Raw genomic sequence first — 22,819 nt, 5'->3', positions numbered from 1 at the left:
TTTCCACCGTGTGGCCCATGCCTCCTCCCTGGCAGGCTGAGATGTAGGCTTCAGACAGACGGCAGGAGGCTGCCTCCTGTGGAGGATGTGGGCCTTGAAAATAGAACTTCAATTCCAGGAGACTTAAAGGATACAGCTGCTGAGGGATAGCAGTGAAAAATGAGATTCCCTCTTGAAAAACGATCACTGTTTCCTGCTCTGAGGATTCTAGAGTCAGCCAACTGAGTTTTTGAAGTTGGGTTGCCCCTGGTTTTTCCTAGGGGCACTCTCCGGACAGTGTGGGGTTTAGAGAGTGTTAAATGAGAGAGGTAATTTGGAGGGAGTTAGAGGAATGCTATTTGGCTGAGTCTAAGATCCAGGGAAGGGGGATGGCTGTCTTTTAAAAACACTCGGTTGAGGAGCCTCTTTAATCAGTATGGCGAGTTCTGTAACTGATCACAGACTGCTAAGGCATAAAGGCAGTGAGAAAGGGAGGACTTTCTGACTTAGGGAGATCTCCTTCTCCGCTTTCTTGCCAAATGTTGGCAATTCCAGGCATCACTGAAATGTATGTTCTTCCCCAACCCATTATTTTTGGGGTTGTTTAAAAATAGTGTCTTGGTTGCACCCATAATCCCACCTCCCAAGTCAGAGAGCCAGTGTGTAACTTTGGCCTCTTCCTTGAGGCCGGGAGACAGTCCCGAGGTTTTGCGCTGAGAGTATTTTTAGCCCAGGTGCTAGCACAGCCGGGAGGTCTTTGATGTGCGTCTGCTGTGAACCAGCCATCTTGGTCCTGGGCTTTTCCAGAAGGGTGTAATTCACTTTTACAAGCAGTCCTGGCCAGAAAGCCTTTTCTTCTCCTCTTACGGTGACTTACTCCCCTGGTGATCAAGGTTGTGAACACACTTAATAAACAGCTTATTTGCTAGTCTTTGGCTTCAAAAGGGGGAAGAGGAGCCTACACCAAGATTGTGGCATCTGCTTCGGAAGCCAGGGTGGGGACAGGATGGTGGTGATCCTAGCCAAGCCCAGCGTCCCACGCTGAGTGGGTGCTGACTTAAGTGGAACACTGACCCAGAGGAAATAAGAAAAGTCCTCCAGGGCCAAGAACAGACGTGAGCCCTCCTTCCTCTCAACTTGAATTCTGCTTTGTTTGAACCATGCTTAGGGTACTTACTCACTCCTCTCTCTACTAAATTAGGAGACCGTGTGGCTGGTGTGTGAAGCAGAACTGATTCAAATCCAGGTCTGTCACTTACTCCTCGGCCTCACTCTCCTTGTCTGTGGCATGAAAACAGTGGTACCTGTACTGGAGGGTCACTTCGAGGCTTCAGTGAGATGAGGCCTGTTGAGTGCCTGCGGTGGTGCTGGGTGCTCGCTGCACAAGAAGTGGTCCTAGTCATTGCTGTGTGGCCATTGTCATCGCTGCCAGCTCCACGTGGGCAGGGCCTTGTGTTACTGAGCACCTGATACAACTCCCTGTACATAGTGGGGGCCAATACATTTGACTGGAAATGAAGTGGATTGAATTTTAGGCTCTAAAGCAATGAAATTCTGGCTGTGCTTAAACCAGCAGGACTTCTGATTTTCCCAGAACCTCAAGGGCCCTCAGGAGCCTCCCATGGGGGTTAGGCCAGTAACTCTGAAGTAAGAGTCAGATGGTATCAGTAGCACCGGGGTGGGCTCTTCTATCCCAGCCCTCTGCCCGCTTGGGTGTCATGTCAGAACATGAGGAGGAGAAAGGGCTGAGGGAGGCGAGTTGACGCTTTCTCCGCCAGTTCGGAGGAAGGAGCCTGAACTGCCCTCGTTCGGGAGCAGGGGGGCCTGGGTGGTAAACTGGGCCTCCTCCTGACCGCGGCACCTTGCAAGTGCTCGGCGTGTAAATGTTTATGGAGTGAAGGGGTGGATGAGTGAGGATGCCACGCAGTGTCTGACCTGCACTGTCCAGTGCAGCCTGCTTCCCTAAGGTGACAGGGAGGGACTTTTGAGGTGACTCCTGTCCCTTCACTGTCTTCTTTCTCTGCCCATGTGCTCCTTCTGCAGTGTCCCAAGCTGCTAGGGATTGTGGCTGCCAGCTCCTTCCCCTGTTGTCTGGGAGATAAGTACATGAATGTGTGCTCACTGATGAATGAAAATGCTATTTTTCCTCTGAAGGCCCAGAGGGTGGCCTGACAAACTGTGAGTTCTCAGAGTCTCTGAGCAGGGCTAGCGCAGCAGAGGTGGGGACCATCTGCTGCCGCCTCCTGCCTGCAGGCCCATGGGGCTCCATCGCCACGACCCAGCCCCAGCTAGACAGGCCTTCCTGCCCCCAGACTGGCTGCTTTGCTGGTGGCACCGCGCTGGAGAGCAGGAGGCTGCGGCCCCGGCAGAGCACTGTTGGAGTGCTGAGATGGCATGCTGCCTCCACCTGCCCCTCCTAGGCTGGCAGCCATCCTAACAGGCAGGTTCCTCCCAGCCATGGAGACTGCCCCAAACAACTCTACCTAAAAGACAAAGGCTGGGGGAGGGCTCTGCCTCCAGATGATGAGATGTGCCCCGGCCTCTGCTCTGTGGTTTACTCAGAATAAACTGTTATTTTACCATCACTCTTTTTTTCATTTTGCCTCTGAAAATAAAGCTGAGAAATGACTAATTCACATCTCAGGAAGCCTATGAAGTCTGTGGTTTTAATCTCTAGGTCAATGCCTAACAGTAATGGAAAAGAAATGCTTCCTTGGGAGTAGGCCATCGTGGGGACAGGCCGCCTTGAGTGGTTCAGGACACCTGCTAGGGCTGCAGTCACCTTGTCTGTGAAAATGGGAGGGGAGGGGAGGTTTAAACTTAACCCTGTGACCTTGGCCAAGGTCCATGACTCCCGTGTGACTCGGTCTCCTCATCTGTTTAGTGGTAATAAGAATACCTCCCCTCTGATGTTAGCATGAGGACCAGGCATATGCCAAGAGCTCCGCACATATTAGAAGCCCCACTCCTGGCTTCTAAGGGGATTTCTTAAATTGTAAGTTTTTTAAAAATCTAAATTTTAACATCTAATTAAAAAATTTCTGAGGGGAAGTTTAAAAACAGCCGCTGCTGATTTAACCACTTGATCGGGCTCCAGGAGGGAAGCCGCTGTGAGTCTCAGAGGCTTCCCTTCCATCCCCTCGAGCGGCGTTTGTGGTTTATGAGAGGAGCGAGTCTGGGAATTCTCGTCACGTCTCTGGCAGGTAGGGGAGGGGCTCCCAGGACATCGTCTCCATGCTTTGTTCACACGGAAAAGTTTACCTGACGGGGGCTGTGGGTTCTGTTTAAATCCTGGGAGATGCTTAAGTTACTGGAATTTTTCTCTATTTTTAAAGCCAGTTATGTTAAGAAATAACAGCTGTCCACTAAAGATGGTGGCATTTATCCCAAAAAGTAGTATATTTTTTAACTGTCCGGTGGCCACAGATGACATTTATGAATGTTAACTAAGTGCCAGGACTGGGCTGAGCGACTGACTGTATGTGCAGTACTGTATGACATCCTCCCAGCGGCCCAGTGAGGTAAAGATCACTACTCCCATTTTACAGCAGAGAAAAGCAAGCCCCAGGGAGGCCAGCTGACTCAGCATCACAGAAGATGACGGCTTTTCCCTTCCATCTGAGATGTGGGTGGGACGGGAATACGTGGGTAGGCTGCCTTAGGCCAGGCGTGTAGAGATGAGTGCCACTTCCGTTTGCCCCATGTCATAGCCATAGGACATGGCGGCAGTTCCCCTTTGAATGACCGTGGTCCCTGCCTTCAGAGAAAATCAGTCTGGAATGTTGGGAAGCTATGATGGTAGAGATTTCTTCTCTTGAAACAATAGAAGACTGCCTCTTTTTCCATGCATTCCATCACCAGACCTTGCACAGTGACATTTCTTGAGGCCATCACCCAGCAATCTTTGTCCCTGTACCAGGTACTGTGGAGGAGGAAATGGGGCAGTACCTCCGTGTAGGAAGAGGGTGTGGGAGGGCTGCATAGCCTGGGACTCCAGTGCTACCCTGAGCCCTGCCCAAGGCGAGCAGGAAGCCGCCTGTGACTCAGTCTCCTCATCTTTTGAGTGGTAATAAGAATGCCTTGGCCGGGCGCAGTGGCCCACACCTGTAATCCCAGCGCTTTGGGGAGGCCGAGACGGGCAGATCACTGGAGGTCAGGAGTTTGATACCAGCCTGACCAACATGGTGAAATCCCGTCTGTACTAAAAATACAAAACTTAGCCAGGCGTGGTGGCAGGCACCTATAATCCCAGCTACTAGGAAGGCCAAGGCAGGAGAATCACTTGAACCCGTGAGGTGGAGATCGCAGTGAGCCGAGTTCGTGCCACTGCACTCCGACTGGGTGACAGAGTGAGACTCTCCAAAAAAAAGAATGCCTTGAAGGCGAGCAGGAAGTGCCACCCTCAAGACCTCAGCACTCCACCCTGAAGCAGGCAGATCCAACCAGGCCAAGGCTCTTTGCTTCATGTGCCAGCCGTCCCATCACAGGAGGTGAGGGCCCAGGCTGTGCGTCTAGTCCAGCAGCACTGGAAATGTGGCCAATGCCATCTGAGATGTGCTGAAGTAAAAAATCCACAGCAGATTAATATGAAAGAAAAAGAAGGTAAATAGCTCATTAATCATTTTTATATTACATGTTGTAATAATAGTTTAGATAAATTGGGTTAATTAAAAAATATTTTTAAGACTGGGCACAGTGGCTCATGCCTGTAATCTCAGCACTTAGGGAGGCTGAGACGGGCAGATAACTTGAGGTCAGGAGTTCGAGACCAGCCTGGCCAACATGGTGAAGCCCTGTCTCTACTAAAAATTCAAAAATTAGCCAGGCGTGGTAGCAGGCACCTGTAGTCTCCGCTACTCAGGAGGCTGAGGCAGAAGAATCACTTGAACCCAAGAAGTGGAGTTTGCAGTGAGCTGAGATCTTGCCACTGCACTCCAGCCTGGGGGACAGGGTAAGTTGAGACTCTGTCTCAACTGTTGTTCAAGCTACATCCAGGTTTTTTTTTTAATTACATATGTGGTTCACACTATATTTCTATTGGATAGTACTGGTCCAGAGAGTCCATTAGAACCTAGAGGAGGAGGGTGAACAGTATAATCTTTCTTGTCTATTCCCTGGAGGTAGCTTGAACAACAGATGTTCTAGTAACCCAGGCTGAAGCGTCCCACCAAAGAAAGTTCTGGAGTGAGTTGTCTCTGACTCGTGTGCTAGAACTACTTAGAGAATGATATTAAAAATCCATATAAACCATCTTATCTACATCTCTAATCTGATATTACCGTCTGGTGTAGACTGAATGTCATAGCTGTTGGTTGTTACAGGGTTCATTCATTGATTCTTTTATCTGTTTGCTAACAAGCACTTATTTATTTTATGATGTGCCAGTTATTGGGCTAAGTGCCAGATTCCAAAATGAATGAGATTTGATTCTCTCATTGGGGTCTCAAAGGACTAGTAAGTAGAACCCTTCTCTGTCCCCTGAATTCTGAAAGTTGGAAAAGAAGACAGTAAGGTAGATAGATGGGGACCCAAATATCACCTTGATTTCTAAAGCCTTAAGGGATGCAGCTTGTTCTAAGAGCCCAGTGAGCTTCCCAGTATTGAGTCCCAGGATTAGACCAACATTACCCAACCACTCATAGTGGCTTTGCACTTGTCAGGCCTCCCCATCTGGTGGACATCGGAGAACAGGCTTACCATGGAGGGCTTACTCTCAGAGGTGGGGAGGGGGTTGGTTGGGGCGGCACATGGTTGGGTGCAAGTCACACAGGGCCTCTCTGAGGGAGAAGAGATGCCATCAGAGGTTTTCAAACAGAAGGGTGACATAGCCAGACTTAGCTCTTATAAGGACTACTCTGATTGCAGAGTTGAGAATGGGGAAGGCAAGGAGCAGGGGACAGTTAGAAAGCCATCACGGTCGTCCATTTGAGGAATAAAGATGGCACTGGCCAGGCTGACCGTGGTGCACGTGGTGAGAAGTGGTGGATTCTGAATGTACCATTAAGGCAGAACTCACAGGATTTGCCAAAGGATTGCCGGATGGACTCAAGCAAAAGAGAAGAGTCAAGGATTTTAACCTGAGCTGCTGGAAGTGTGAAATGTCCTGTTACCAAGATGTGCTCAAAGCAGGTTTGGGAGGAAGCTTCAGTGATACAGTTTTAGACTTGTGTTTGAGCCACCTGTCAAATGTCCAAGGGAATCACCAAGAGCTTGTGTTGTGTAATGAGACCACCCAACAATGAAGTCATCTGGCCCTCTTCTCTATCTACACATGTCCGTGAGGGCCTCCACTGGTCTTCTAGCTTCCTGTACTGTGTATATGCCGACATCTCCCGAATATATACCCCTAGCCTTCACCTGGCTCCTTCACTTCCCTTGAACTGCCTAATTCAGGCTCCTGTGGATGTCTAATACAGTATTTGTAAGAAGAGGAAATAAGGATGGATATACTACTTATTTCTGTGTAAATGAGGGATAAACCAGGAATGATGTAGTTTTTTAACTTTTGAACTATATAAATGTTTTACAAATTCAGAAAAAATCCTGAAATTGAGTATCAGTAAAAATAAACCTAACTGTATATTAAATGATAATATAACCCACACAGAAAAAAGAATTAGAATATCTTTTTGAACTCAGTACTCGCTGTATGCCCGTCACAGGATATATTCTAAGGACTAAAAGAATTGCTAAGAAATCTTGAACTTTTACCTTTAGTAGTTGTTAATGATATTCATGTAGCAATTCTGAAGAAATTTTGTGTTTATTGTAGGATAAGGCAAATGAGTAGATTGATGATGTTAGAAACCAGGGTTCTCACTGTTGTGGAAGGGAGCTGCAAATATGGAATCAAGGAAGGAGGAAGAACCCAGTGGTGTTGGCTTGCAGTAAGAAATAACAGTATTAACTTATGATTTAAAAAATATATATATATACACACACACTCATATTTAATTTTATATATTTACATTAAATATATGTACATATTTCTCTCCTAGCTTTGTCCACTGAAAGGACATAGAACAGTGACATCCCAGTGGCAATGAGCACATCTAATGCCCAGATCTTGGTTTCTAAATACCACTCCCCACCAAAAGGAGCTAGGGTACATTAAAGAAATGGCAGATTCTAAGCTGATTTCCTTGAGAAATGGGGTAGGGAAGGTACAGGGTGATTCTGGAGCTTCTTTTGCATCAAAAACCAAAGAAGTGTTCAAAGATTGATGGAGGCTCCCTCTGGCCAAGTTTGGAAGTTTGAACATCAAAGGGCATGATTATAATGGATTATAACACACTGAATAATAAGTGAACACCCAGGTCCATAGTGATACCAAAAAAAGTAAGGGGTGGGGGCCTATTACTTATAAAGGAATGCCAGCCAACAAATATCGAGGAATAATTCATAATCACCAATGTGTAACCACCAGTAAAATAAAGATTCACAGAAGGATCATCAGTGGATGCCAAACTATGCAGTGAAAATTTGTTAGAGAACAAGATGCTTAAAATCTCAAATTGCAATACAGATTACTTTTTAGTTACAAAGGAGAAACTATATCATCGCAGTGGAGAAATTTGGCAGATACCACCTTAACCAAGTGATCGAACTTAGCATTATCAATAACTGATCAATAATACAGTAGAAAGCACATACCACCCAGAAACTGTGTTTACCAAACATGTATTACCTGAATCTCATGACAGGGAACAGGCAGATCCAACTTACAGGGGACCTCCTCCAAGACAACTGGCAGGCACTTTTCAAAATATATCAACGTCCAAAAGCCAGTCCCCTCCCTTCTGCCTCCAGACTAGATAAGGGAAATTGGAGAGGCATGACAACCAGATGCAATGTATGCTCCTTAATTGGATCTTGGATTTAAAAAAAAAAAAAAGCTATAGAGAATCTGATTAGAGAAATTTGCTTATGGAGCAAATACTATGTCAGTGTTAAATATCTTGGGTATGATAATGTTATTATGTTATTTATGCAGGAGAATGTCCTTGTTCCTAGGAGAGAGACAGCTGGTAGTATTTAGAGATGTGTTATAACGTGTGCAACTTTCAGTTGCTTTGATGAAAAATAAATTTGCATGTGTGTTTCTGTGATAGTGAGAGGAAGAAAAGGGATGGAAAGCGAGCATGGCAGAATGTTAACAGTTGGCGAATCTAGGTGAAGGGTATGTGGATGTTTGCTTCATAATATTCTTTCAGCACATCAATAGATTTGATTTTTTTTTTTTTTTCCCAAAATACAACGTTGGAACCAGGCGTGGAGTCTCACACCTGTAATCTCAGCTCTTTGGGAGACTGAGGCAAGAGGATCACTTGAGCCCAGGAGCTCGAGACCGGCCTAGGCAACATAGTGAGACCCCATCTCTACAAAACAAACAAAACTTAACCAGGGCTGGGCGTGGTGGCTAGCACTTTGGGAGGCCGAGACAGGCAGATCACTTGAGGTCAGGAGTTTGAGACCAGGTTCGCCAAAATGGTGAAACCATGTCTCTACTAAAAATACAAAAAAAATTAGCCAAGCATGGTGATGCGTGCTTGTAATCCCAGCTACTCAAGAGGCTGAGGCAGGAGAATCACTTGAACCAGGAAGGCAGTGAGCTGAGATCGTGCCACTGCACTCCAGCCTTGGTGACAGAGTGAGACTCCATGTCAAAAAAAAAAAAAAAAAAAAATTAGCCAGGCATAGTGGCGCATGCCTGTAGTCCCACCTCCTCAGGAGAATCACATGAGACCCAGAGGTCATAGCTACAGTGAGCTGGGATCACACCACTGTACTCCAGCCTGGGCAACAGAGCAAGACCCTGTCTCAAAAAATAAAATGTTGGGGGAAAATGAAGAATAAGAGGAAAGGAACTGCAGACAGCATATAGGCAAGTCTTTCAAGTGATTTTGCAATTTAGAGAAACAAACGTGGGAGTAGCTGGAGGAGAAGGTGGACTTAAGGACTTGAGTTTTTAAGATGGGGGAGATCTAACATGTGTATGTGCAGACGTGAAGTGACACACAGCAGAAGGAAACCTGGTGGTGGGGAGAGGAGAGAATGGCTGGTGCAGTGTATGAGCAGGCCGGGTGGGTGGGGCCTCACCGCTGATGTAAGGCACAGATGAGATGCCTAAAAGTCATTGAATGAGTTTTGGTTTTAATTCTTAGGCGAACCTCATGAGATAGATACTATTATTAAAAGTATATTGATTCAATCTTGGTTAAACATAAAACATTATAAGATTCAATTGTATTTATATTAAGTTCCTAGAATTTTTCATACAATAAGGGAGAAGAGATTGGAAAATGTTTATTTACTGGTGATTTAAGATCCTAAGAATGTATACATTTATGTAGGTGTTATCTTTTATTATTTTTAAAAAGACGAAACAAAAGTTTCCTGAGATATTCACAGGCTCTTCCTGAGATAGTCAATTCAGAGTTCTTAGGGAAGATATTCATTCTGGAATATTCATGGGTAAATACATTTGTTTGTTTTAGGGAATGGAATTTCCTTAAGTTGTAAATGAACTTTGCAGTTGTTAATCTGACCCATATAAAAATCATGTGGGCTCTTTTTCAGAAGAATCTTAGACCTTTGTATCTAGTTTATTTCACCTTTTTATTGGAATATACTATACATCAGAAAGTATATACACATACCTTATGTAGATAGCTTGCAGGATTTTCACAAGTTGAACACACTTGTACAACCAACCCCCAGATCAAGAAACAGGCCATAACCATCACCTCAGAAGCCCACTGCTTCATGTCGCCTGCCAGTTAACCACCCCCCACTCCCCGAGCATAACCACTATCTTGAATCCCCAAATAATAGATTAAATTTGTCTGTTTTGCATTTATATAAATGGAATCGTATAAAACATACTCTTTTCAATCTGGCCTCTCTCTACACTCATGAGAACCATCCATGTCGTGGGTGTCGATTGCATGGTATTCCACTGTGCGACAGTGCCACGGTTCACCCGTCCTGCTGTCGACAGGCATTCACCGGGCGCTGCTGTGATATTCTGGTACGTGTCTGATGGTGACCTCACACAGGCGTCCTTTGGAGTGGAGTTATTGGGCTGGAGAGGAAGGATGTGTTCAGCCATAGTGGGTGGCTGTCAGTCAGCAGGGTAGAGAGTCCCCCTTCTCTTCATCCTCACCGATAGTGTTCCCTGTTTTTTCTTTTTATCTATTCAGGCATGTTTGTTGTGGTAGCTCTGTGGTTTTAATGTACTGCTTCCTGATGACACATTGAGCACCTTGTTATATGTTTATTGGCCATTTGAATGTTGCCTTTTGTGATTCTGAATCCCTTTGTAATGCTTACCAGTTATGCAAATAAAATGAAAAGGGTGGTTCTGTCAGAACTTAACCCAAATCCAAGGTAAAGCCTGGTTTCCTGCATAGGCGAGAAGGCCCCGGGACCCAGAATCCCTCCTCACCCCTTCTGCCGCCATCCAGGGCCCCACTCTGGGGCAGGCAGTGCTGGCTGCGTTCAGCTCAGTACGGGACAGTTTGACTATGTCGCATCCAGCTTCCCATACCCGTCCTTTGTGACCGAACAACTCCATCCCTAGGAGTCTGTCTCACCATACAAGGGCGCAGACAGGCCAGCTTGAGGGTGTTCATCAACGCAGCATTGTTTGAAGAGCAGAAGTTAGAATGTATTCATTCGGGGGCCTGACTGCATAAATACACTGTGGTCGCCATCCAGCAGAGCATCATGCAGCCATTAACTGCACTCACATTGGAAAATGCCCACAATGGCTTGTTGTTTAAAAAAAAAAAAAAAAGTGAAAAAAATAGTTCTGCTGTATGTGGAGTTATGAGAAATGTTTACCTTCTACGTTATGTATTTTTACAGTGCTTGGATTTTTATAATGAGATTGTTTGAAAATTTTTTAAAAGATAGGCTTAATGTTCCCATTAGCAGTGTCATAGTTATCCAGTAGACTGCCTGAACAATTGGGTAGTAGGAATGGATTTTCATGACAAAAGAGTCTTTGGAATTGCAAAACTTCAAATATTGTTTTCCCTCTGTTTTAACAGGAATAGTTGTGTATTAAGTAAGACAGAGGATCTTTCGATGTGAAAGTTGTTAGAAAAATATAACTCCAGGCCAGGCTCAGTGCCTCATGCCTGTAATCCCAACACTTTGGGAGGCCGAGGTGGGCGGATCATGAAATCAGGAGATCGAGACCATCCTGGCTAACACGGTAAAACCCCATCTCTACTAAAAATACAAAAAATTAGCCGGGCGTGGTGGCGGGAGCCTGTAGTCCCAGCTACTCAGGAGGCTGAGGCAGGAGAATGGCGTGAACCTGGGAGGCGGAGCTTGCAGTGAGCTGAGATCGCGCCACTGCACTCCAGCCTGGGCGACAGAGTGAGACTCCACATCAAAAAAAAAAGAAAAATATAACTCCAGGTTGCTTTTGGCTCGACTAGACTGAGGTTATTTTTAGCTTTTGCCTTTTTAAGTGTTGGCAGAGACCTGACAAGGTTATCACATGACAATAATAGCTGCCATGTATTAAGTATTTGCTATATATGAGGTCCTTGGCTACATGCTTTACTCACGGGTCACATTTAATCCCCACAATTACCTGAGGAGGAGCTAGGTCTGTGGCTATGGCTTTCCTCTAGGTGAGGAAACGGAGGCTCGGGTAAAAAGTTTGCCCAGGTTAGTGGCCGAGCTCAAGTTAAAACAAAGACGCTCACGCCTGTAGTCCCAGCACTTTGGGAGGCTGAGATAGGAGGATCCCTTGAGCCCAGGAGTTCGAGACCAACCTAGGCAACATGGCGAAACCCCGTCTCCACGAAAAATTCAAAAATTAGCCAGTCTCGTAACCTGGTCTCAAGATAAAATAAATAAATAGATTAAAAAAAAAAAAAAAGCCACAGACTTCAGCTGTGCTGCCTCCTGTGCCCACAGCCTTCAGCTGTGCTGCCTCCTGTGCCCACAGCCTTCTGTCTCCATTTTTACCTTGCAGTCCACAAAATCCTAGACAAGTGAAAAGACTTTTAAAAAATCTGAAATCCTCATCTTTAAAAAAGCCCTTCCTAATGTCCTTAATCACGCCTCCACTCCATTTGTCCTTTCTATGCATTTGGAAAATGGGGAATGTGGATTAAATAAGTGATCTCTAAATCCTTCCCAGTGCTCGACTTCTGAGCCCAGTAGAAGACAGGGACTGAGGAATTAGCAGCCACAGCGTTTCTCAAGATTGGCTGCCTCGAAGTTGTCCACCTTGCCCTTGACTTTGTGATCCTGCGTGGCTGATGTTTAGAGACTCCCCGCCGTCCCTGGTGAGAGATTAAGCTGAGACAGAAACCACTGCTAAGTTGGGATCCCAGCTGCTGCTGCAAGTGACACAGAAAGAAGGCCAGTTGATAGCCACATTTGTCAGCAACAGGCAGAGACCATTGTTAAGCCTGGCCAAGGGGCAAGTTAAAAATTTAAGACTGAAATATTGGCATCTGGCAGACCACTTGAAGAAATTGGGTTGGCTTTGATGTCTTTCTGTTCTGCTTGGTTTTCTGTTGAGACATGATTCTGTGAGCAGGCTACATCCTCTCCTCCGGCCCATCCTCTTTCTCTCTCGGTAGAGAAGGACATTCATCCGACAGCCAGATCTGTAGCCTGCGATGGTTGCCCAAGAAAGTGGCTGCTGTTGGTAACATCACAGTCATTTATACAGAAATTGTTTGTGAGCTCATATGAGCCACCCTTCCTCTGGAAGGAATGACTAGCAGATTAGTCATTGGGAGTCTCTGACCTTGGGGTGAATGTCACATGGAGCAGGAGTCTGAGGCTTTCTGTTCTTAAGTTCAGGTGAACTTGAAGTTGCTCTCACAGATTGGATAGATCACAATAAAGTACACCAGTATTGGCATTTCCAGATGAAGGAGGACTTTTGTGTCCTTTCTTAGACGTGGCCATGTGGGAAAGTGTGCATGTCTGGCAACCCCAGGTGCCGGGAGGAATATGGAGCAACTAGGACTCTCCTAACCTTGCTAGTGGGACTGTAAAGTGGCATAGCCACTGGGGAGAATCATTTTGCAATATCTGTAAGAATCAATGTGGCATATACCCTACAATCCAGCCGTTCTGCTCTTAGAGGACTGTTGGCATGTGTTCCAGGAGACATGTATGAGCAGCATTGTTTATTAAAGCAAAAATGCTGGAAGTGACCCAGCGTCCACTCACAGGAGAGCAGATAAATAAAGCTGGGATTATGGAATCTACGGAATTTCTCAGCATTGAAAACGAAATCACTGATACACCCCAGCATGCCTGAGTGCCAGGCCTGCTATTGAGTAAAAAAGCAAGAGTGTGAGAATCTTTACAGTATGCCATCACTTAGTTAACATTCACAAACTTATAAGTTAAACTGTATATGTCGATATAAACTGTCCTGAAAAGTAAGGGATGATAAGTCTGAAAGTCAGAGTTGGGCTGCCTGTAGGGAAGAGGTGTGGCTGCAGAGGAGCACGTGGCGGCACCAGTGGAATCCATCCGCTTCTCGAGCTGTACCATCCAGTGTGCCAGTCACCAGCCCAGGGGCTGTTTACACAGTTAACTCACAGTTCAGTGCCTCAGCCACAGCAGCCACAATCAGGCCTCAGTAGCCACTAGTGCCTGTCGTGTTAGACAGTTCAGGTACCGGCCACCTCCATCACTGCAGAAGGTTCTGTTTGCTAGGCCAGATGGTGGGTGTCTGGATTTGATTCATTCCCTATAACTTATGTATATATATTTGTATGAAATCTTTAAATTTTTTGTTTTAACTTCAGTTCTAGAAAATTACTAAAAAGACGCATATACAAAATCTACAGTGTAACTTCCTAAGTGTGAAAAGCAGTGGAATAGCAAGAGAGTGGTTGGTGGCACTGCCTGCGACGCAGCAGTCATGTGGGAACACTCCCTTCACGTCGCCCTCCACCTCAGATGATTGACGTGCATGAGAAAGGGGCAGGGAGAGTGCGTCTGTCTGTCTGTCTGTCTGTCTGCCTGCCTGCCTGTCTGGAGCTGTTGGCAAGATTGCCCTAACAACAGTGTTCATGCGAGGGCACCTGTCGTTTCCTCCCCCACCTGCTGTCGCAAGGCATTATAGTACCTCCTCAGCACTTAAAGGCATAGTGTGAATGACCTTGAGAATCACCTGAAGCCTGTGCTGCTAACCCAAGGTTTCAAGAAGAATATAACAAACATACTGTCCTAGTTAGTGCTGTCCTCGATTTCCAGCATTGAGAAGGTTGGTTGTCATTTGAAAGAATCTCTTCTCTCTGCCTGATTTATGGCTTCTTGTGCTAGAGCTGGCTGTTCTGAGGCAGATACCCTGAGGAGGGAGATTTATTGGTAGGCATTCCACTGTCTTTAGGTGCTGACATGGTTTCCCAGCTGTGCCCAAGGCAGACGAGAATTGTGAGTGCAATAATAAACCTCTTGAGTTCCGTCAACAGCTCATAGGCAGAGGTGCCCTTAGTTGGTCCCGGCCCTTGCGTGAACCTGAGAGGGTTTTTTGGTGATCGACCTCTACACCTCACTTGTCTACCCCAGTTCCGCCCTGGTCATGACGGCGCAGTTGTGAATCTTGCCATCTCCTCAGCCCCATGCCTGCCTGAACAGCAACTCAGGGCAGTAGACGGTGGAGAAAGCGGAAGTTGGCTCACCCAGCCTGAACATCTTTGACCGCCAGAGAACCCACGCATCCTGCCCAGACTTCCCCATTTGTGTCTGCTTTCCCTGCTTCAGTCCTACTTACCAGGGTAGAAGTCGCATGGATTAGGAAACTGCTCTGACAGCCCATCTGACTTGGGAACCTGCCTGGTAAGGGAAGAGGCTGTGTCTTTTAGGGACACTGTGGGGCCGCCATCAGAAGACATGGGGTAAGGACAGCAATAGGATTCGTATGCAGGGAGGCAGGTAACCCAAAGAGGGAAATAGACTAATAGGCTAAAGGCCAGATTGAGACTTCTGGCTCAGTGCCAAAGGAAGAGAAGAGTGAGCATTTATAAGGTCCTCATTTACTTAGGATAGTGAGTTAAATGTTCAGTGTTGCAGAATAACTGGATGAAGATCTGGAAGCAGCTGGGAAATAAGAATTTGGAATCGATTGACCTTGCTATGCATCCAAGCTCCTTGTGTTGAGCAGGTGCCGTGTGCCAGGCATCTTGTGAAACACCTTATTGCGTTATCCACAGTAAATATCTCATTTAATCTACATCACATCAGCCATCTCAAGAAATACAATGTTATCTCACTCATTTTCCAGACAAAATGAGGGAAAGATTTAGAGAGATAATGTGTAAGTATTTGAATGCAAGCATTCTGACTCCAGTGCACACGCCCCTTTAAAAAAATTTTTTGGCCAGGCGCGGTGGCTCACACCTGTAATCCCAGCACTTTGGGAGGCCAAGGCAGGTGGATCATGAGGTCAGGAGATTGAGACCATCCTGGCTAACACGGTGAAACCCCGTCTCTACTAAAAATACAAAAAAATTAGCCAGGCGTGGTGGCAGGCACCCAGGCTGGAGTGCAGTGGTGCAATCTTGCACTGCAAGCTCCGCCTCCCAGGCTTACGCCATTCTCCTGCCTCAGCCTCCCGAGTAGCTGGGACTATAGGCACGTACCACCAGGCCTGGCTAACAGTGCACACCCTCTTAAGCATCACATGAAGGATTAGACTGTTCACATCCATGTTGAAGTATAAAGAAGGAAGTATAAACTGTAAATGGGATCCACCCTGCTTGGGTGGGGAGAGAGAAGAGGCAGGACAGAGGGGAGTGGGAGAAGTCGCACCAACCCAGTTCACTTGAATGCGAGGGATGACTGCTGACATATGAGGGCTGGTGTTGAGAGCCTCCTCACCCTGTTGAGCTGTTCCAGGTGAGCTAGCCAGGTGCAGCAGCTTCCTGTTGACTTGTGTCCCCATCTGGGGACTAAGAAGGGCTTTCTGCAGCTCTGGCCATCACACAGCTGTGAAGCTGTTTGGTTTGACCATATGTGAATGCAGGTCAGGCCCTGGCTTTTCTCTTTGGTCCAGAGTGCAGTGGGTGCCTAGGTAATTTGCAAAGGGTAGATAGTTTATCTGATCCTGTCTGGCCACCTGGAAGGTCTTTAGCAAGGGAATTGAACTTTGGCCTTGTTAAGTCGCATGCAGCAATGGTAGACAGAGTGAGAGCCGTGTAGTGCAAGGTGCCATGCTGTTTATTTGGAGGGTTGTTTTGTTTGGTTTTCTGTTTTGTTTTGTTGTACTAAATTGCTGGAAAAACTTGACAGAGGGAGTGCTTTTTATTTTTAAAACTACAGGTATTTATTTTTCCATTGCGTAGGACAGTGTTTTATTGCTTAATTTTCAGCCAATTTCAAGTATTTTCTGCTGTTACTGAAAGAAGCAGTCTTCTTCCTGGGATATTTTTGTTGTTGGTTGGTTTCTTCATTTGTTGAATGTATGTTTACTGATTATCTTCTATGCGCCAACTACCACGTCAGCACTGGGAAAACAAGCATGAACAAGACAGGTACAGTCCTCGGGAAACTTGTCCCCCAAGCCTTTATTTTTTTGAGACAGGGTCTCGCTCTGTTGCCCAGGCTGGAGTGCAGTGCTCACTGTAGCCTCTAACTCCTGGACTCAAGCAGTCCTGCCACCTCAGCCTCCTGAGTAGCTGGGACTACAGGTGTGCACCACCATGCCCAGCTAATATTTTGTAGGTAGAGATGAAGTCTCACTCTATTGCCTAGGCTCCAACTCCTGGGCTTAAGTGATCCTCCCGCCCCAGCCTCCCAAAGTGCTGGAATTACAGGCATGAACCACCACGCCCAGCCAAACTTGCATTCTTGTGAGGAGACAGGTTTAAATAAATCGATTAATAAGATGTTTTCAGACACTGGAACCGGTTGTAATAATGCTGAGATAAAGGAAGACTGCCAGTGGGCTTTTTTTAAAAAATAGCTTTATTGTTATATAATTCACATATCATACAATTCATTCAAAAAGGGTACAGTTCTTTTTTTTTTCTAGTAATTCACTGGGCTATACAACCATCACCATATTCTAATTTTAGAATACTTTTGTACACTAGGAGAAAAAACTCCATACTGATTATAGCAGCCCCTCTCCATCTCTCTGCCCCGTCTAGTCTTAGGCAACCACCAATCTACTTTCTGTCTCTATGGATTTGCCTATTCTGGACATTTCAAATGAATGGAATCATACAATATATGGTCTTCTGTAGCTGGCTGCTTTAGCTTAGATAATGTTTTCAAGGTTCAACTGTGTTGGAGCTGATCCGTACTTAATTTATTCTTACTGCCAAATAATATTCCATTGTATGGATATAATACATTTTATTTAGTCATTCACAAACGTGGACATTTGAGGTTTTCCCACCTTTGGCTATTATGAATAATGTTGCTGTGAGCTTTCCTTTGACTTACCTGTACAAGTCACATGGATTTAGGCTTTCATTTCTCTCGCAAATCTGCCCAGGAGTGGAATTTCTGGGTCACATGTCAACTCTGTGATCTTGTGAGAAACTCCTAACATTTTCCAAAGCAGAGAAACCATGTTACATTCCTACCAGCAATGTGTAGGGCTTTCAGTTTCTCCAGTCCTCACCAACACTTGGAACTGTCTTTTTTATTAGACCTAGTGTGTGTGAAGCTTTACCTTTCCTTAATGGCTAATTATGTTGACTGTCTTTCCATGTGCTTATTGCCAATTTGTTTATCTTCTTTGGAGAATATCTGCTCAAATTCTTTGCCCATTTTACATTGGGTTATATGCCTTTTATTCTAGAGCTGTAGGAATTTTTTAATGTTTTCTGTATACAAGTCCCTTATCAGGTATAGCTGGCCCTCCATATCCATGGGTTCTGCAGCCTCTGATTGAGTCATGGTCAAAAATATGCAGGGAAAAGCAATAAAAATAGCAGTGTAATAATGCAAATTTTAAAATAAAGTATAACTATTTACATAACACTTACATTGTATTTGGTATCGTAAGTAATCTCTAGATGATTTGAAGCATGTGGAGGATGTGTGTGGGTCATACACAAATATTCCACTGTTTTATATAAGGGACTTGAGCATCATGGATTTTGATCCCCAAAGGGGATCCTGGAACCAAGCCCCTGAGGATGCTAAGGGACAGCTGCATATGATTTTCAAATAGAGTCATGCTCTGCATAACAACATTTCAGTTAGTGACAGACCACATTGTAACATATATAAGGCGGACCACATTATAATCTTATGGTCCCATAAGATTATCATAGAGCTGAAAAATTCCTGTCACCTCGCCTTATGTAGCCATCATTACATCCAGCGCAATACATTACTCACATGTTTGTGGTGATGCTGGTGTAAATATATAGCACATATGGTTATGTACAGTACGTAGTACTTGGTAATGATAATAAATGACTATGTTACTGGTTTATGGATTTACTCTACTTTTTATCATTATTTGAAAGTATGCTTCTGCTTACTAAAAACAAAAAAGTTAACTGTAAAACAGCCTCAGGCAGATCCTTCAGGAGGTGTTATAAAAGAAGGCATTGTTATCATAGGAGATGACAGCTCCATGCATTTTATTACTCTGAAGACCTTCCAGTGGGACAAGATGGGGAGGTGGAAGATGGTGATACTGATGATCCTGCCCCTGAAGACCTAGGCTGATTAATGTGTGTCTATCTTTGTCTTTAATGAAAAGTTTTAAAAGTAAAAAAAAAATAATAATTTTTTAAATAGAAAAAAGCTTAAAGAATAAGAATATAAAAAAAGAAAATATTTTTGCCAACCTGGGCAACATAGTGAGACCTCATTGCTACAAAAAGTTTAAAAATGAGCCAGACATTGTAGCACTTGCCTATAGTCCTAGCCACTCAAGAGGCTGAGGCAGGATGGTGTCTGTGCCGAATTCCAGGCTACGGTGAGCTGTGATCACACCACTGCACTCTAGTCTTAGCAAAAGAGTGAGACCGTGTCTCAAAAAAAAAAAAAAGAAATATTTTTTTTTTTTAATTAAAAGTTTATAAAGTAAAAAAGTTACAGTAAGCTAAGGTTAACTTCCTGAAGAAAGAACATTTTAAAAATAAATTTAGTGAAGGTTAAATGTGCCATGGTTATGAAGTTTACCCTGGTGTACGGGAGTGTCCTAGACCTTCACGTTTACTCCCTGATATACTCAGAGCAACTTCTAGGCCTGCAGCCTCCATTCGTGATAGTGCCTTTCACAGGTGGAATTTTTAATCTTTTATACCATTTACCATACCTTTTCTACATTTAGATATGGTTGGATACACAAATACCATTGTATTACAGTTGCCTGCAGTACTCAGTACAGTACCATGCTGTACAGGTGTGTAGCCTTGGAGCAATGGGCTATTCCATATAGCCTAGGTGTGTAGTAGGCTATTCCATCTAGGTTCATTTGAGTATTCTCTGACGTTTGCACAACGAAGTTGCCTAATGATGCATTTTTCAGAACTTATTCTTGTCCAACACATGACTGTATTTTCTTTCATCCTGTGGGTTTGTTCACTTTCCTAGTAGTAGTATTTGCAGTGCAAAAGTTGTTAGTTTTGATGAAGTCCAATTTTCTATTTTTTTATTTTGTAACTTTTTGCTTTTGGTTTTGTATCTAAGAAAACGTGGTCAAATTCAAGGTCACAAAAACTCCTGTTTTTTTCTGAGAGGTTTACTCTGAGAGTTGTAACTCTTATATTTAGGTCTGATCCAGTTCAGTGTCAAATAGGAGTGGCGAGAACAGATGTCCTAGTCTTAATTCCTGATCTTTGGGGCAAGTCATTTAGTCTTTCACCAGGGCCCAGAGGGTTTTGAACACCTTACTTCTAGTTGAGTCACCGCTGCCAACTCCAGAGCCTTGCACATGTCACTTGTTGCAGTTTCCTAAAGAATGAAGAGATTGATTCGAAAGGGCCTTCCTTTCCAGTTCTCACATCTTACACCTCTGTGATTTGACTGGGTGTTCTTTCTTCTTAGCCAGTTCCCTTGGATGTTAGTTAGATCATCACACAAACTCTGTAAGGACACTTAGGAATATTTGCAAGTTCTTTTTCCATATTTATTTGGACTGCCTTTGATTTCCACAATTCCTTGATGAAAATTGCAAAAATCGAAGCATGTAAGCAGAAATGTTTTGTAGTGGATCCATACGTCCTTTCCTTTGAAACTCTCAACAACCAAGAAAAAAGATGGGTTTGGGGACATTGCTCATTTCCACAAAAGGTCAATGAACCGTCGCTTCTTCCCACTTGCATCTAACAGTCAGTACCCTCTTTGTTTTCAGACTCTCAGCGTTCTCATCTCTCTTCCTTCACCATGAAGCTGATGGACAAATTCCACTCACCCAAAATCAAGAGAACGCCATCAAAGAAGGGAAAACCAGCTGAGGTGCCCGTAAAGATTCCAGAGAAGCCTGTGAACAAAGTAAGCTGACTCTAGGTGTTTCTCCTGGCCTCACCTGCTTCCAGCAGTATGAGTTTGTGCGATTTTTATGTTCCCTCCCTGGGGATTGAGCTTTCAGTGCATCATACCTACTTCGTAGCATTCCGTGGGCGGGACCTTTGGTGTCCTTGTAAAATAAGAACCATTAGGATGGTGAGTGTTTGCCATGTTAGCCAAACTCAATTGGCTAAGACAGTTCTCCTTTTCCAGCTGTGTCATCCTCTGGGCATTTAAAACAGCTCAGCACATCATGTCCACACCCCAGGCTGCTGCCTCCCTGCCCTGCAGTTCCCTACGTTGCCTTGGCGCACACTCAAACACAGGGAACTTTGTGATGTCCAGAACATCCATCATTTGGCTTTAGGGCCTGTGCTCTGAAACATGCACACCCCTTGAGACCCAGCCAAAGATGTCCTCAAGAGTTAGTGGCCTCAGCAGGGCCAGTCAAGCCAGATATGTTGAAACAGCTATTGACTTTCATCAACCCCTCCCTTCAGCCTCAAACAGCCATTTCAAACTCTGTAGGAATCCAGGTTTCCTCTCTTCCAGGAGGCAACAGACAGATTTCTACCAGAGGGCTACCCTCTCCCCTTGGATCTGGAGCAGCAGGCAGTAGAATTTATGTCCACCAGTGCTGTGGCTTCCAGGTCTCAAAGGCAGAAGGTCAGTGTAAAATTAAGAACAATTGGGTTTGCCTTGCCTTCTACTGCAGAATCCTGGTCCATGGTTTTGGGGATGGAAAAAAACTCTATTGCACTATTATTATGTTCAACTGGGTGGTGACCGTGGGCTGAATTGTTCAGGAAAGAGTCCAAGGGACCTTGGATAAAAGTGAGAGTTTATGCAAGGTCCCATGATCTTTGGAGAGAGCTTTGTGGCAAAAGCTCAGGGATTCTTTCTGGGGTTGGTTTGGGTGTGCTGCTTGGGTCCAACGGGTTCCGGGGGATGTGGGCGAGTCTCATCTCTCAAGACCAGCTGTTCCTTGAATTGCTAAGATGATCTGAATAGTTTAGAAGGGCAAAGGCTTCTGAAGCCTTCGAGTGCTTTCTTACCCATCTCACAAGGCTGGTGGAGTGCAGTGAGACCGCCGCATAACCAAGTGCTCTCGGAGCCACAGACACCTGTGTCCCTAACATTTATGGAGCCTTTTCTTGGCCCAGTGCTGAGTGCTTTACACATGTCCTCTTACTTATCTTCATAGCAACCCTGATGTGTGAAAACTTATTTTGCCGAAAAGGAAACTGGATCTATAGAAATATTAAGCATTTAGCCAAAGTCACACAGCAAAAAGGTGGCAAAGTCAAGATTTGAATGCAGGCTGTCTGATGTCAGAGTCTGAATTCTCGAGATGCTACATTTCCTCTTTATGAAAGAGAGAATTTTTAATATCTCGTGAATTTAAATATTAATCCTGACTCATTACATAAAAATAAAACTAGGCTGGGCACAGTGGTTCACGCCTATAATCCCAGCACTTTGGGAGGCTGAGGCAGGCGGATCACCTGAGGTCACAAGTTCAAGACCAGCCTGGCCAACATGACAAAACTCTGTCTCTACTAAAAATACACACACACAAAAAAAATTAGCCAGGCATAGTGGCAGGCGCCTGTAATCCCAGCTACTTGGGAGGCTGAGGCAGAAGAATCACTTGAACCCGGGCGGCAGAGGTTGCAGTGAGCCGAGATTGTGCCGCTGCACTCCAGCCTAGGTAACAGAGTGAGACTCTGTCTCCAAAAAATAAATAAATAAAATAAAACTAAACTTAACAATGTAAAATAAACTTTGTAGACAGATATTCTTAATCCTTTAGTGATTATCCAAAGTATAATTTCTATGTAGCAGAACTACTGTCACAGCCATCCATTTAATGCAGCTGGTAAACACTAGCCTGTTATTTAAATACATAATTCTTGAATTTTGCAATTCATCTATTTTTGGGTTTTATGTTGACCAGCAGCATATCTTAAAATTTTAGTTAAAAGTGGAGGAAAATAAAGGTTTTAAATCTAAAAGTCTTTTGTTGAAAAGTAGTTTTTCCTGCCCCCTCTTTTAACAAAAGGTGACTGACAAGCAAGAGGGAAACAGTCAGTGTTTGCCAGATTGATCTAAATTCCAGATTGAAGAAGAGTAATACAGTAGATTTGGTCTGTGCCACAGTTATTTTTTATTACAATCTGTTTAGTAACCTCTTGTAGCCGAATGTAGTATTAACTGCAAGTAGAGTGTAATTGTTATCCAACACTAGTCCAGGCAGTCAGAGTAAAATGATTCACTTACTAACAACGTTATCCTGCTAGTGAACTCTGATATGAAACTGTTCGGCCACTCACTTCCTGGGATTTCCCCCCTTTTTGTTGTTGTT

The 22,819-nt window shown here is 44.7% G+C and overlaps 1 protein-coding gene across 5 annotated transcripts in view; it reads left to right on the top strand.

Moving 5' to 3' along the window:
- The window catches only part of RAPGEF1 (Rap guanine nucleotide exchange factor 1), a 163,963-nt gene that overhangs the window by 68,996 nt on the left and 72,148 nt on the right, over positions 1-22,819 (top strand). For 4 of the 5 annotated variants that reach the window (XM_058445301.1, XM_058445300.1, XM_058445299.1 and 1 more), the window contains exons 2-3: positions 20,300-20,439; positions 21,007-21,120. In XM_058445301.1, coding sequence (XP_058301284.1) covers positions 20,300-20,439; positions 21,007-21,120 — 254 coding nt within the window. The remainder of the gene's footprint in view (positions 1-20,299; positions 20,440-21,006; positions 21,121-22,819) is intronic. The other variant, XM_058445302.1, reaches the window with a different exon arrangement.

Source organism: Hylobates moloch, unplaced genomic scaffold (assembly GCF_009828535.3).
Source record: "Hylobates moloch isolate HMO894 unplaced genomic scaffold, HMol_V3 SCAFFOLD_10, whole genome shotgun sequence".
Classification (NCBI taxonomy): Eukaryota; Metazoa; Chordata; class Mammalia; order Primates; family Hylobatidae; genus Hylobates; species Hylobates moloch.
This window is presented reverse-complemented; position numbering and strand designations above follow the sequence as displayed.